This window comes from Cervus canadensis, chromosome 30 (assembly GCF_019320065.1).
Source record: "Cervus canadensis isolate Bull #8, Minnesota chromosome 30, ASM1932006v1, whole genome shotgun sequence".
NCBI classification, from domain to species: Eukaryota; Metazoa; Chordata; class Mammalia; order Artiodactyla; family Cervidae; genus Cervus; species Cervus canadensis.
In genome coordinates, this window is record NC_057415.1 from 2,587,841 (window position 1) to 2,602,734 (window position 14,894).

General features: G+C 47.9%; 1 protein-coding gene and 1 non-coding gene across 3 annotated transcripts; one reads left to right on the forward strand and one right to left on the reverse strand.

Annotated features, from left to right (window-relative positions):
• The first annotated feature begins 3,520 nt into the window (after positions 1-3,520).
• POLR3D (RNA polymerase III subunit D) lies at positions 3,521-9,979 on the forward strand. Of its 2 annotated transcripts, none has more exons than XM_043453573.1 (9): positions 3,521-3,655; positions 3,885-4,054; positions 4,996-5,039; positions 6,271-6,422; positions 6,587-6,711; positions 7,107-7,275; positions 7,933-8,198; positions 8,906-9,058; positions 9,216-9,979. In XM_043453573.1, the coding sequence occupies exons 2-9, from the start codon at positions 3,890-3,892 to the stop codon at positions 9,336-9,338; spliced, it is 1,197 nt and encodes a 398-aa protein (XP_043309508.1). In that variant the 5' UTR covers positions 3,521-3,655; positions 3,885-3,889; the 3' UTR covers positions 9,339-9,979. The 2 variants fall into 2 exon arrangements, with proteins under 2 accessions (XP_043309508.1, XP_043309509.1); XM_043453574.1 differs by having other exon boundaries at positions 3,530-3,697.
• TRNAR-CCU lies at positions 8,714-8,786 on the reverse strand. Its single transcript has one exon. It is a non-coding gene; the product is annotated as a tRNA-Arg (tRNA).
• Positions 9,980-14,894: the final 4,915 nt, after the last annotated feature.

A 14,894-nucleotide genomic window follows, 5' to 3' on the forward strand; every position in this document is an offset into this window, starting at 1 on the left:
TGTACCACATCTTCTTTATCCATCCATCTTAGGTTGTTTCTCACGACACTTAGGTTCTACGTCTTGGCATTTATAAATAATGCTGCTGTGAACATTGGGGTGCATGTATCTTTTCAAATCAGTGTTCTCGTTCTCTTCAGACATACTCAGGAGTGGAATTGCTGGGTCATATGGTAGTTCTATTTTTAGTTTTTTGAGAAACCTCCATACTATTTTCCACAGTGGCTGCACCAATTTACATTCCCACCAACAGTGTACAAGGATTCCCTTTCCTCCACATCCTCACCAACATTTGTTATTTATAGACCTTTGGATGATCGCCGTTCTGACAGGTGTGAGGTGATGCCTCATCTCGGTTTTGATTTTTCTTTCATAATTAGTGGTAGTGAGCATCTTTTCATGCTCAACATGTGCATTTCTTCTTTTGAAAAATGTTCAGTTCTGCCCGTTTTTAAATCAAGTTGTTTTTTTGATATAGAGTTGTTATTATACTCCATTGGCATTTATAAAATATTGGCTATATTCTCCATGTTGTATAATATATCCTTGTAGCTCATTTTATACATTTATACCTAACAGTTTGTACCTCTTAATCCCCTCCTCCTATATTGCCCCTTCTCACTTCTCTCTTCCCACTGGTAACCACTTTTTTTTTGTGAGTCTGCTTTTTTGTTACATTCACAAGTTTTTGTATGTTTAGATTACATATATAAGTGATAGCATACAGTATCTTTCTCTGTCTTACTTACTTCACTTAGCATAACACCCTCCAAGTCCATCCAGGTAAATGGTGTGCAAATGGCAAGTTTTCGTTCTTTTGTATGGCTGAGCAGTATTCCATTGTGCGTGTCTCTCTATGTGTATATATGCATATATACCCATGTGCTGTGCCCAGTCGCTTCAGCTGACTCTTTACAACCCCATGGACTGTAGCCTGCCAGGCTCCTCTGGGACCTTTCAGGCAAGAATAATGGAGTGGGTTGCCATGCCCTCCTGATGGGGATCTTCTGAACCCACGGGCTGAACCTGAGTCTCCTGCCTCTCCTCCATTGTGGGCAGATTCTTTATCACTGAGCCACAAGGGAAGCCCATACACTTATATCCATATCTATATACATTTGGGTGCGTCTTAACATTTTCCAAACTTTCTATAGTGAATAAGTATCTCTGTAAAACAACAAAACAAAACAAAAAAACAGAACAAAACAAAAACCTAGGAGCTGCGAGAAAGCTGGTGGACCTCAAAGCCCAGAGAATGAAATCAAAGCAGTTCTAGTGCCTGAGTGAGAAGCTAACAGCTATTGTGTGTAGCTCTATAGGGGACAGGAAGTGTTTTCCTTCGGTTAGGTTTAGTTACCATAAAACCAATATGGAGAAAAGTTGAAAAAAGTCTGGTTTAGAAACCAACACAACAAAATTTTACTATAATATTAATATATTATTAAATTGACAGAAAGGTTAAATTTTTGAAAGCCAATACTCAAAACAATGTGGTAAAACATTATGTATATTCTCATATATGATATATATTCATGTATACATTTTTATTGGTGATGCATATCGGCACAATCCTTTTTGAAAGTAATTCAGCAATATGTATGAACAACCATACAAAGTGCATGTTCAAAAGGGAATAGCCACTGTAGAAACAGTTTGGCCGTTTCCGATAAAATGAAGCATACAACTATCATTCAACCCAACAACTGCACTCATGGGCATTTATCCCAAGAGAAAGAAAAACATTTAAAAGCCTGTACACGTATGTGCATAGCAGCTTTATTCACGATGGCCCCTAACTGGAAACAACCCAGATGTTCTTCGAAGGATGAAGAGATAGACAAACCATGGAAATTCAGCAATATAAAGGAATGAACTAGTTATATACATGCATGATACATGCCACAGCTTGGATCATCTCCAGGGAATTATGCTGAGTGAACAAGGAAATCCCAAGAAGTCACACACTGTTTTCCATCTTTGAATGATCTCTACTCTGGAAATAACAAAAGTATAGATAGAGAAAAGATTAGTAACTACCTGGGAGGGGTGAGAAGGAGGGAAGTGCTGCTGTAAAAGGGCATTTGAGGGATCCTTGTGGTGAAGGACTGTCTTGTATGTGATGGTCAATGTTGATATTTCAGTTGTGATACTATACTAGTTTACAATATGGTACCATTGGGGAGACGAAGTAAAGCATACTTGGTATCTCCACATGCTTTTTTCTAACCTATTTATTTGGCTGTGCCAAGGGTTAGTTGCCACACTTGGAATCTTCCATCTTTGTTGAGGCATGTAAAACACAGTTCCCTGACCAGGGATCAAACCCAGACCTCCGGTTTTGGGAGCCCCAAGTCTTAGCTACTGAATCACCAGGGTAGTCCCTCTGCACTATTTCTTACAACTACTCATGTATCTACTATTACCTAAAAGTGAAAAAAAAAAAAAACAAAGTCCATCTTCTTTTGACCAGTTATCATAAGCCTGGAAATTCATCCTAGGAATAGAACCCAAAAGACTCAAGTACTCTAAAGGCACCAGATGTTCAAAACAGCGCTATTTTCAACAGGATAGAGGAACCATTTTGTGTCCAAACAGCGACACAGGCAAATCATGACACAGCCACCCAAGAATTACGCAGTTGTTTGATGTAGCCACAAAGAAATGCTATTTGAAAAGGGAGGATTCAAAGTTGTGGTACAATATGAAATCTCTGTGATGGGGCTGGAAGATATTGCAAAAGTTTTAATAGTTACTCTGTGTGAAATTCTAACAAATGTTTCCCTTCCCTCAAGCTGTCTCTAAAGTTACATGGTTTGGGAGTGGAGGGAACGACAGTAAGGGCATTTTTTATGTTTAATTACAAACATCAGAGTCACGACGAAAGTTCTTTAAATCTGTTCCTCCCAGTAGAACGAACTTCGTTTTTCAGGTTCCAGGATTGGTACAAGAGTGTATACAAGGACCCACAGTCACGAGCTTAGGGCAGGTGCGATTAGGCACCCGCTTCAACCGCTTCAGCTGCTCCAGCGCTGTGCTCACGGCCCCACGTCCACAGCCCCACCCCAGGACCCCACCAGGAGTCCGATGGAGATCCCCAAACGAGGGCGAGGACGCAGCCCGGAGGTGCAGTGACCACTCCAAGGTCATCACCAAGCCGGCGATCGAGGCTCGGCCGGGCCCAGCCTAGAGCTCCAGGGCTCTGAGTCGGGGTCTCGCTCTCTGCCCCGCATCCCCGCCCCATCCCGAGTCTCGACCCCGAGGCTCCCCAGCGGCGAACTCCCACGTTGCGTCCAGGCGGCCTCCCGGCCCCCAGACCTGAGCTGGGCGCCCCCACCTTATGCCCGGGGCCAAGACCCAGCGAACGTACCCTTCCTCTAGACCCTTCCCCTCTTCTTTTTTCGCCCTCTCAACCCAGCTTTTCCCGACTCCGGGAAGAACCGGGAAGAGAAGGCGGAGGGGAGCGAGACGCCGCGGGATAAATACTGTGGCCCGGCCCCGCCCACCGACCTCACTTCCGCCCTGCGACAAGATGGCGGCGCCCGGGCCCTGCCACGCAGACTTCCGCCCGGCGCCGAGACTCGGAACACGCTGCGCGTCGCGTCGGAGGTGAAATCGGGACCCGCGTGGTGTGGAACTACAGCCTGGGTGCGGAGGGGTGCGTCTTTGCCTCGTGCCTGGCCGGGGGCCTGGGGAGAAGGCGAGCCGAGGGCCCTGACCGGGGTGGTCGGGGGAGTCCCGCCACGTGGGAGGGGGAGGAGCTGAGTCGCTGCGGGAGGGACGCGCCGACTGGGGGGCGGGAGGCCACGTGGGTGGGGTTCCGCTCAGGGTCCGCGAGTCCTTCCTCCTCGAGTGACTTCGTTACCCCTTTTCGTCTTCTTTCCCAGGCATCATGTCGGAAGGAAACGCCGCGGGCGAGCCCAGCGCTCCGGGAGGACCCCGACCCCTCCTTTCTGGGGCGCGGGGGCTTATTGGGCGAAGGCCGGCACCTCCCCTCACCCCGGGCCGCCTTCCCTCCATCCGCTCCAGGGACCTCACCCTCGGGGGAGTCAAGAAGGTACCCGACGGCACCTTTCTACAGAAACCCAACTACGCTGAATTCCAGGCACCGGGGGGTTTGACTGTAGGGCCTACCGTGCGCCAGGCGTGGTGTTGGGCCTTGAGAATCTGGTCTTCAGACTTCGCCTGCAATTTCTGGGGAGTTTGCCCTGCCTTCAGGTCAAGATACGGGGTCTGAGATGTTGACATGGCTCTCAGAGATGGCTGAAGAACAGAATCCTAGTTAGCTCAGAAGCAACTTGAGCAGGGTTTATTTCCTTTTGGTGTGTCTTGGATACCTTTCAGAAACCCGTGATAGCCACGCAGACATAAACTTTGCTTGCAGTTTAAGAGCGTTCTGAATTTGCCCTGGATCCCAGTGTGCAGACTTCTGGTCCAAAGTATTGAGTCTTAGGTGTGATATTAGAGCCTCTGTGTCTTCTATTATGTTTGTGACTGTAGATGTGAAGGGTAGACTGTAAAGAGAGTGGGGAGGATGACAGAGCATAAAACAGCCAGTTTTTGAAGACCTGTTTCACTTTGTAAATTCTGGTGGCAGTCTAACCCAATCATCAGTTTGTGAGTGCTGGCAGATCTGTCTTTCCCCTTTGAACCTTGCTGGTAGAGCTCATTCTCTATAATACTGTCTGGTCTTCATAGCAATTTGAAGATGAAGTGTGAGAGTAGGTAAATTCCTCTGCTGTTAGAGTCATGAGGGCTGTCCTTTCAAGAGGCAGAGACTGAGGCTGCCATTTAAATGTTTTTTGATGCCCCCTTCTGTATATAGCTTCACCATCCCCTTGGCATGACATTCCTCCTTTTCAAGCACCTGTCCATTTCAGTAGATATTTGACAACAGTATGGAATGTGCCGAAGAGAGCCATATTGGTCTTCATCCATAGAAGATGCCCTTTGGATCCAGAATTTACCGAATCAGTGACTCCTGTATTTTACTTTCAGAAAACCTTCACCCCAAATATCATCAGTCGGAAGATCAAGGAAGAGTAAGTAGCTAGGCCTCCTGAATACTCGCGCCTTGTTTGTGCGTGTGTGCTCAGTCCCTCACTTGAGTCCGACTCTTTGCCACCCCATGGACTGTAGCCCGCCAGGCTCCTCTGTCCATGGGATTCTCCAGACAAGAATACTGGAGTGGGTCGCCATTCCCTACTACAGGGGATCTTCCCAGCCCAGGGATTGAACCTGCATCTCTTGTGTCTCCTGCATTCTTTACCACTAGTGCCACCTGGGAAGCCTTGCCCCTTTGTTTACTTACTCTGAATTTGGACCTTTGGGGAAATAACTAAGTAGGTGGCTCAGAAGTTTAAATTTGTAGATTTAGTTCTTTTTGGTAGTGATTGCCGACCCTGGCTCCCAGGTGATTCTAATGTGCGAGCTTTAAAAAAATACTTATGCCTGGGAATTAATCCTTAAAATTTTTTTAACTTATTTGCAATGAAACAGTGATTATCTTTTTTTTTAACTTAATTTTTTTTTATTAGGGTATAGCCATTTAACAATGTTATGATAGTTTTAGTTTAACAGTGAAGGGACTCAGCCATACATATACCTGTATCCATTCTCCCCCAAACTCCCCTCCCATCCAGGCCTCCACATAACGTTGAGCAGAGTTCTGTGTGCTATACAGCAGGTCCTTGTTGGTCATACATTTTAAATATAGCAGTGTGTACAAGCAGCCACAAGTTCAATTCCTAAGTCTCTGAGTCTCTTTCTGTTTTGAAGTAAATTCATATGTATAATTCCTTTTTAGATTCCACATATAAGGGATGTCATACAATATTTCTCCTTCTCTGTCTAACTTGCTTCAGAGAGAGATTATGTTTTATAGCCAGAGTTGAGAGCCAATAGTTTGGGCAAAGATGGGTCAGGTTTTCCCTTACATTCTTTTGCATTTCAACCTTCCTGCTTTCAGTCAATACCAAAAAAAAAAAAAAAAAAAATCCACATTTGGAGGCAATCTCTGTAATTCACCTTTTGTGTTATAATTCTAGTATACACTCTTCAAAAAGGTAAAGTACAGTAAACTGAAGGACTCTGCCTCATCAAGGAAGTGAAAAAGGTGCTAGACCACCCACACAGGTGGGTGCTGTTCTTCTCACGATAGGGTTGTTGGCTCATAAACTCCCCTCCGGTGGAGCAGAGTGGTGTGGGAGAGTGAGACCAGTTCTTGGATGCAGGTGATGTCAGTAGTTTCCTTTGACCCATTTGCTTTTCCAGGCCCAAGGAAGAAGTAACTGTCAAGAAAGAGAAGCGTGAAAGGGACAGAGACCGACAGCGAGAGGGCCATGGACGGGGCCGGGGACGCCCAGAAGTGATCCAGTCCCACTCCATCTTCGAGCAGGGCCCCGCCGAAATGATGAAGAAAAAGGGTACAAAGCTGCCAGGGCTCTGGGAGGAAGGAATCAGTGGATTTCAGTCCAGACTGCCCAAGAGAAGGACCAGGGTGGTGGTATCCCCCGCTTGCTCCCAGTTTAGCCTTCCTTGCTGTCGGCTCCTCACTCACTCCTGGTGAACTGTGGGTGGTTTTCCACAGGGAACTGGGATAAGACCGTGGATATGTCAGACGTGGGGCCCTCTCACATCATCAACATCAAAAAGGAGAAGAGGGAGACAGATGAGGAAACAAAACAGATCCTGCGCATGCTGGAGAAGGATGATGTAGGTACCAGCAGACAAGGGGAAGGGGCTGCTTTTGTGATAAAAAGCACTTCCAGGGAACCAGGAGAGGGGGAAGCTCTCTAATGTCCCGAAAGTCTAGTGAGCGGCAGGAATCTTTGATTGGAAAAGAGCTAAGGTGGACTGTGGGCTCCCCAGGTGGCTCAGAGGTGTAAAAGAATCCACCTGCAGTGCAGAAGATGCAAGAGACACAGGTTCGATCCCTGGGTCATGAAGATCCCCTGGAGAAGGAAACGGCAACCCACTCCAGTATTGTTGCCTGGAAAATCCCATGGACAGAGGACTCTGGAGGGCTACAGTCGGACACGACCGAGTGACCGGGCAAGGTGGAAAGGTATGCCGGCCCTGCTGTGTGACCCCCGACTTTTCTTTGGCAGTTCATCGATGACCCTGGGCTTAGGAATGACACTCGAAATATGCCTGTGCAACTGCCGCTGGCTCACTCGGGCTGGCTTTTTAAGGAAGAGAATGAGGAAGCAGATGTTAAACCACGGCTGGCCGGCCCCAAGGAAGAGGATATGGAGGTGGATATGCCTGCTGTGAAAGGTACTCTGTCAGTTAAGGTATCGTCTCCTTTCCTCCAGCTGTTCCCGCAGGAGCGAGCCTGCCTGACTGCTGCTGCTAAGTCTTGTCTTAGCACTTCCCAGCCCCTGATGAGGATTGGTAGGCCCAGCCTCAGCTACCTGTTTTCATTTATTTAATTTCTTTTTTAAAGAATGAGTTTGTTCCTTTTTTTTAAGGTTTATTAATTTTTGGCTGTGCTGGGTCTTCATTGCTCCACACCAGCTTTCTCTAGTTGCAGCAAGTGGGGGCTACTCTTTGTTGTGGTGTGCGGACTTCTCATTGCAATGATTTTTCTTATTGCCAAGCACAAACTCTAGGGCGTGCGGGCTTCAGTAGTTGTGGTTCCTGGGCTCTAGAGCACAGGCTCAGTAGTTGTGGCACATGGGCTTGTTGTTCAGCATGTAGGATCCTCCCCAGACCAGGGTTCAAACCTGTGTCCCCTGCCATTGGCAGGTGGATTTGTAATCACTGGGCCACCCTTTTAAAATAAGTCACACAAATATTGGGCCCCTCTTTCTAAGCACAGTTTCCCTCCAGCTTCCTGGCTGAGGGACGGGAGCAGACCAGGTGGACGGGATGGTGTGGTGAGGTGGCTGGAGGTAGCCTCTGATCGCTTTCACGTTCTGTTGTCTTGGGCAGTAAAAGAGGAGCCCCGAGATGAGGATGAGGAGGCCAAGATGAAGGCTCCTCTCAGAGCAGCCAGGAAGATCCCAGGCCTCCCGAAGGATGTGTCTGTGGCGGAGCTGCTCAGGGAGCTGAGCCTCACGCAGGAGGAAGAACTGCTGTTCCTGCAGCTGCCGGACTCACTCCCCGGCCAGCCACCCACTCAGGACATCAAGCCCATCAAGACGGAGGTGCAGAGCGAGGACGGGCAGATGGTGGTTATAAAGCAAGAGAAAGACCGGGTACGCTCACCAGTGAGGGCTGTGAAGATGCGCGGGATCTGGAGGGGAAGTAGCCATCCCGAGGGGGAAGCAGAGGGATGTCGCCCGTGGTGAAATTTGAGAATAATATGCGTTCTTGCTGCCCGCAAGGGGCATGGGGCTTTGTGCTTCAGCCCAAATTGTGTGTGTGTTTATTTTTCACAGTGAACTGTTCTGAACATAGACAAATGAGAGAATATAAGTTCTCATGTACCATCACCTAGTTTCAGCAGTTACTGGTATTTTGTCCATTTATCTGTGGTTTGGGTTTTTTTGTTTTGTTTATTGACCAGTGGCAGGCATTCCCAGGAAAAGACCCTCTCTGGGAAGCTCATTCTTTGTTTTTTTTTTTTTAATGTTGTTGTTTTTTTAAAGGGCTTCCTTGGTGGCTCAGATGGTAAAGCATCTGTCTGCAATGCAGGAGACCCGGGTTCAATCCCTGGGTTGGGGTGTTACTTGTGGCATGTGAACTCTTAGTTGTGGCATGTGGGGTCTAGTTCCCTGACCAGGAATTGAACCTGGGTTCCCTGCATTAGGAGTTCAGAATCTTAGCCACTGGATCACCAGGGAAGTCTGGGGAGCTTGTTCTAACCTTTGCTGCTGATGCCTCCCTTTGGGAAAGGGTTTGTTCTTGAAGGATGGAGGAGACAGTTCCTCACCCAGTTTCCATCCCCTGATTGTCTTCACAGGAAGCCAGGCTGGCAGAGAACACTTGTACCCTGGCTGACCTGACAGAGGGACAGGTTGGCAAGCTGCTCATCCGCAAGTCAGGGAAGGTACAGCTCCTCCTCGGCAAGGTGACTCTGGACGTAACGATGGGGACCACTTGCTCTTTCCTGCAGGTGAGAGTGAGCCCGGTCAGGGTGGAGGCTGTTCAGGATGTTGACAACTTGGTGCTGAGCATGGGGGAAGGGCTCTTGGGATCATCACATTAAAGTCTCAGGACTGAGCAGTGGGATGTGTGGTCTTCCTTTCATCTCCATCTCTGTTGATTGGCAGGAGCTGGTGTCTGTGGGCCTTGGAGACAGCAGGACAGGCGACATGACAGTCCTGGGACACATAAAGCACAAACTCGTCTGTTCTCCCAACTTCGAATCCCTGCTGGATCACAAACACCGGTAAAGCGAGCAGATGGAGGACGGTGGTGACTGTGCCCACGACTGCTGCCTGCTCCAGACGTTTTGTTCTCAAATCTGTTCGACCCAGAAGGGGCCTGTTTAGCCCACCCACTCCAGCCATTGTCCCAGTTTTCCCCACAGGGCCCACACGTGGCTCCCTTCCACGGTGGCTGTGAACGGCATGATGACCTTCCCACAGTGAGGAAATTGCACACCCTCACTGCTAGGGGGTTGGTCCCTGCTATTTATTTTTATATTTATGTCTTAGCTCTTCAGCGGACTGCACCCTCCCCAGGCAGAGAAGGGTCGGTCTGGGCAAGGACAGGCTCCTTCTCTGGGGACGTCTTGGTTCTCAGGGTAGGAGACGCTATTGCTCCCTCCTTCCTCCCAAGAGGCAGCGCTTGAGAGAGATCAGAGATGTCTGGAGTCTGAGACTCAACCTCAGCTCTGTCCATTACTAATAGTGTGACTGAACAAACTACCTAACCTTTCTGAGCCTCAGAGTCCTCATCTGACAAATCGAGGACAATACCTACCTCACAGGGTTGGCGTGAGGATGCTGTGGAATACTGTCGATGAAATGTCCTTGCACAAGGCTGGACATACACTGTAGGAGCTCAATAAATGTTAGTTTAGTTTTCCTTCGCCTGAGTGTTTTCAAACAAAAGAGAGAGTCCAAGGATCTGTCAGAAAAGGTGAATGGAACTGCTTCTCCCCACATTCTTACTCCATGTCCCATCCCTCTGGACTGATGCTCTGCAGGTTTGGCCCTGGGCCTCTCTGTGCCCTTTTTTCTCCTGGGTATCTTAGGCAAGCACTTCTTGTTCATTGGTGTGAGCCCCTAGCCATAGGTGTCATCAGAAGAGAGGGAAGCGAAGACTTGACTCCTCCCAGTCCTACAGGTGCCTTCGGGGTCACGGCGGTCCTAGGACTCACTGCTCCCACCCTCACCTCTTCCAGCTCCACTTAAACTATCTCTCAGAAGAAACCTGTGACTGCTCGTTGATAATAATCACCCCACCAACTCAAATACTGAAAAACAACCCCGGGCGAAAAAGAAAGTGGAGATGATTGAATAATGACCTCATCAACACTTGACAGATGAACGCTCACTTGAGAAGCTTTAAGTTTGAGACTCTCTCCTGTCCTGGCATTGTCTGGGATCCCGCTCTCCCTGGCCGCACTGGCCTTGTAGTTCATTGTGTGGTCTTGTTCCTTTCAGCCTCTCAGCACACTCTTGACCCATCCAGTGTGTGGTCCCTGAGGAGCAGCGTCTCTCCTTACTCCTTGTCTGCAGAGCAGGGTCATGGAGACACCCTGGAGGTTGGGGAAGGCCACCTGCTGCAGTGTCTGTGGTCATTAGACACGGCATCGCAGCTCCCTTTGCTTCGAGCTTAGCAAAGCGCCCCTGGAACAGTTGGGAACCACACAGGCTCCATGAGAAATGCTCCCTCCTGACTTAGCTGGCCCTAGAGATTTGGGAAGGACACTCCTGTCTTTAGTCTCCCTTTTGTTCCTTGTGTTAGTTGCTCCGTTGTATCTGACTCTTTGCGACACCATGGACTAAAGCCCAGGCTCCTCTGTCCATGGAATTCTCCTGGCAGGCATGCTGGAGTGGGTTGCCATTCCCTTCTCCAAGGGATCTTCTCAACCAAGGGATTGAACCCAGGTTTGTCAGCATTGCAGGCAGATTCATTTTCTGTCTGAGCTACCAGGGAAGCCCTTCTGTTCCTTGAGCCTGTTTTTATTTTTTGTTGTTGGGTTTTTTTTTGTTCCTTGAGCCTGTTTTTAAATTCATCACCGCTGGGCTTTTCACTAAGCCCTTCAAGCCGCCTAATCAGTAGCTAGGAGGCGGGATTGACGACGTAGTCCCCACATTGCCCCTTCTTAGGTAAGAGCTCATTGAGTTCTGCTAGATGGTGCTGTTCTGGTTTCTCTCCTCACTGCAGAGGGCAGCTGAGCAGAAAGGGTCTTGAAGACATGTGCCATGGAAGTCCTATTTGGTCTGAGACAGGTTTGATGAACCAACAGCTTTTTTTGTTCTCTGAGCTTTAATGTTTGCTCCTTTTCTACAGCTAATGCCAATAAGTCTCCATTGTAACCCTTTCTCTCGGTTTCATGGGGGGCGGGGGGCATGCTGTGGGGTGTGGGAATCTTAGGTCTGTGACCAGAGATCCAACCTATGCCCCCTTCAGTGGAAGCATGGAGTGTTACCTGCGGGACCACCAATGAGGTGGTCCCTCTCTGGGTTTGTTTGGTTCAAAAACTTCTGCTTTTCTGGGCTAACTCAAAGTCCCTGCCTCAGTAGACATTTGATGTTTCACAGTCTTTAATTCTCTGATTCTTCCACAAAAACTTGAGGAAGAGCATATATCACTTTATAGCTCACTGTTTTGCCATTTCAAGTATATTGGAGATTGAATGTTACAACCCTGAATCCGAGTCCCCACAGCCTGTTTTATATTCCTGATATACAGGTTGGACAGTAGGAGTGTGGGGAGAAGACAGGACACATCTGCTTTCATGGACAAGCCTCCAAAGCCTACATTTGTACCGACAAATAAATACAAGTAACGGGTAAAAAGCCCAAAGCCAGATTCATGTATGAGTGAAAATGGATGAAAATTTATTACTACCTGCATCTGTGTGTATGTATTTTGTTAAGACATGGACAGTAAACTATAGGCTTGTTCATTTCTTAACTACGTAAGTAGACAGAATGTGGGCTTCAGAGTCCGGATTGAGTTTGAATGGAACTCCACCAGTATAACTTTGGAGGAAAATTACTTAACTTCCCTAACTCAGTTTTACTCATTTTCTAAAAAATGAGATAATAGTAGCTTTTAAAATAAAGTTGCCTTTAAGTTACAATGGACACAGTTTTTCTTTTATGCAAGACAGAAGAGTGCTGCTATCAGTGTGTGCTCAGCACAGGCAGCAGGAAACTAGACTGACGGGGATGTAAGCGATGGGACGTTTAATTACCTCGTGTAACCAGCAGTCTGGAGGTGAGACGGTTCCAGGGTCGGGTGGCAGCCAAAGCATCAAGATTTTCTAGGATGTGTTTGTTCCACCATCTTTGACGTTCTAAAGTGGCTATAACAACTCAGCATCATTTCTTAAAATGAGAGTGTTCAGAGCCAAAGCAGGATGCAAAGTACATAGCAGTAAAGGAACTTTCTCATTCTGCTCGTATCAGGGAGAGATATGCTTCAGAGGCCCAGAGAACTTTGGCCCTGTGTCTCTGATAGAGCAGACCACATGCCCCTCCTTGGCTGGACTCTGGCAAAAAAGGATGGGTGGGCCCATTTGTCCCTTAGCACTGATACTTTATTGCCTGTGAGGCAGGGTTTTGTTTGGAGGGAGGAAACAGGAAAGGTAGGTATAGACAGTCCATGATAGGTGACACCATCATCAAAAAATGCTGTCTCTTGTTAAATCATAAAAGTCTATCTAGGTAGAATTTTTTTTTAATGTTCAGTTATCTTTTACTCTAAATAAACCAGTTTTAACATTTTAGTGCATATTCTTTCAGACTACAAAATCGTGTGTTACATATATAAACATGCTGTTTTACAGATTTCATCTCAAATACAGTCCTTCCTGGTTAATAAGTATCTTGTACTTCAGATACTTCTGATCTAGCTGAAAATATCAGAGATGATGCCCTTTAATTCTCCCAGACCTACACATATGGTCTAATTCACACTTTAAAGGAAAAGAGGCTTATTTCTTAGGTGTGTGGTGTGTATGCTCAGTCATGTCCGGCTTTGTGACCCCATGGGCTGTAGCCCAGCAGGCTCCTCTGTCCATGGAATTTTCCAGGCAAGAATGCTGGGGCAACTTGCTGTTTCCTTCAGGGGCTCTTCCTGACCCAGGATTGAACCTGTGTCCCCTGCATCTCCTGCACTGGCAGGCAAATTCTTTACCACTGCGCCACCTGAGAAGCCTTAGTCACAGTGGAAAAAAGTGACATCCATCGCCTTGCCTCATGCAGGATCCATCGCATTTGGGGCATTCCCCTCTTAAGAGGGCTACAGCTGTGGTGACAGATGCAATGTTAACAGCTGCTCTGGGACTGGTTCAGCTGCCACAGTTTTACTGATGGAGGGTGGAGACTGGGGTGGGGTTAGGTCTCAAGGACATCATCTGAAAACATGGAGACAGGTTACCAACTCTAGGAGCCCCGCTGTGTGACTAACTGCTGACTTGGTTCTTCTGAAGCACTTCTGTCCCCTTCCATTGGAGCACTCACTGGTCCAACACCCTGAAAGCTGAGACAGAGGTTGGACTTCCTTCTATTTAGCTAATTCGCATTTAAGACCCAATTGGTCAGGAAAAAATGCAGTTTTAATCATCATTGGCCTAATAGTTTTATCTTGCATACTTTTCAGGATTCAGTAGAGAAATAGAAACCATTCTTGGTACCCTAAGTAGAGAAGTTTAAGAGAGGAAAATGCATATTTTTAGACCTATTGGAAAGCTGGAGGAATGAGCCCTAGGTTGAATCTCCAGGAATCAGAGCCCTGGAGAACTCGTCCACCAGGGGAGCTATAGCCGTGGCTGAAACCAGGAAGGCGGAGGGCCAGGATGGAGCTATGGGTTCCAGAACACCCCATGTGACTGCAATCCAGGGGTCAGGAAACGCCCATGGTCTCAACTGCCTGGAGAACCACAGAGCTAAAGGTTGCACCCTGGAAAAGCTGAAGAAAAATCCCCACATACGTACTGAGTGCTGTCTGTGTGCTCGGTACAGTGCCAGTTTTAGGACTGGTCAGTGACAAGGCAGAGAGGCCTCTGTCCGGGTGGAGTTTGCATTCTACCCGGAGGGAGGGAGATAGTAAGTTACATAGCATTTAGACGGTGATGGATGCTTTGGAATTTTTTTTTTTTTAATTGTGAGTCTCTTGACTGGTAGTGTCACAAATAGAGTAGGCTTTGATGAAAAGGTGTCTGAAGACGTGAACTAGCAGATCAGTAGGGAGCGGCTAGAATTAGGATCGGCGTGGAGACGGGCTGGAGCTGACACCATGAGGGGACACTATCAGAGGTGGGGTGGGTGGCCCAGGTCCTGCAGGGCGCTGAGGCCGTCGTAAGGACGTCGGCTTTATCTTGAGGGAAATGGGGCTTCCCGTGTGGCGCTATTGGTAAAGGATCCAGCAGCCAGTGCGGGAACCACAGGAGAGGGGGGTTCGATCCCTGGGTTGGGAAGATCCCCTGGAGGAGAAAATGGCAACTCACTCCAGTATTCTTGCCGGGATAATCTTCCATCCATGGGGTGAGAGAGTCGGACACGACTGAAGTGATTGAGCACACATGCTCTAAGGGAAATGGTTAGCTGTCACAAGTGTCTCAGGTTTGAGAAGGCTCACATTAGCTGTGGGGTTGAGGCAAGGGTAGAAACAGAGGCACCAGTTTGGAGGATATTACCCTGACCCAGGCAACTGATGGCAGTGGCTTGGACCAGGGTCACTAGTGGAGGTATTGGGAAGGAGTTGGGTTCTATCACAGACACTTACTTCAAAGGTAGACTCATCTCGATCTGCTGATAGAGGAGATG

Bases quoted from the DNA above. Each gene is read 5' to 3' on its own strand.
- POLR3D (XM_043453573.1), top strand. From the start codon at position 3,890: ATGTCGGAAGGAAACGCCGCGGGCGAGCCCAGCGCTCCGGGAGGACCC. The intron at 8,199-8,905 runs GTACGCTCACCA...TTGTCTTCACAG, and splicing joins TAAAGCAAGAGAAAGACCGG to GAAGCCAGGCTGGCAGAGAA. The intron at 9,059-9,215 runs GTGAGAGTGAGC...GTTGATTGGCAG, and splicing joins CCACTTGCTCTTTCCTGCAG to GAGCTGGTGTCTGTGGGCCT.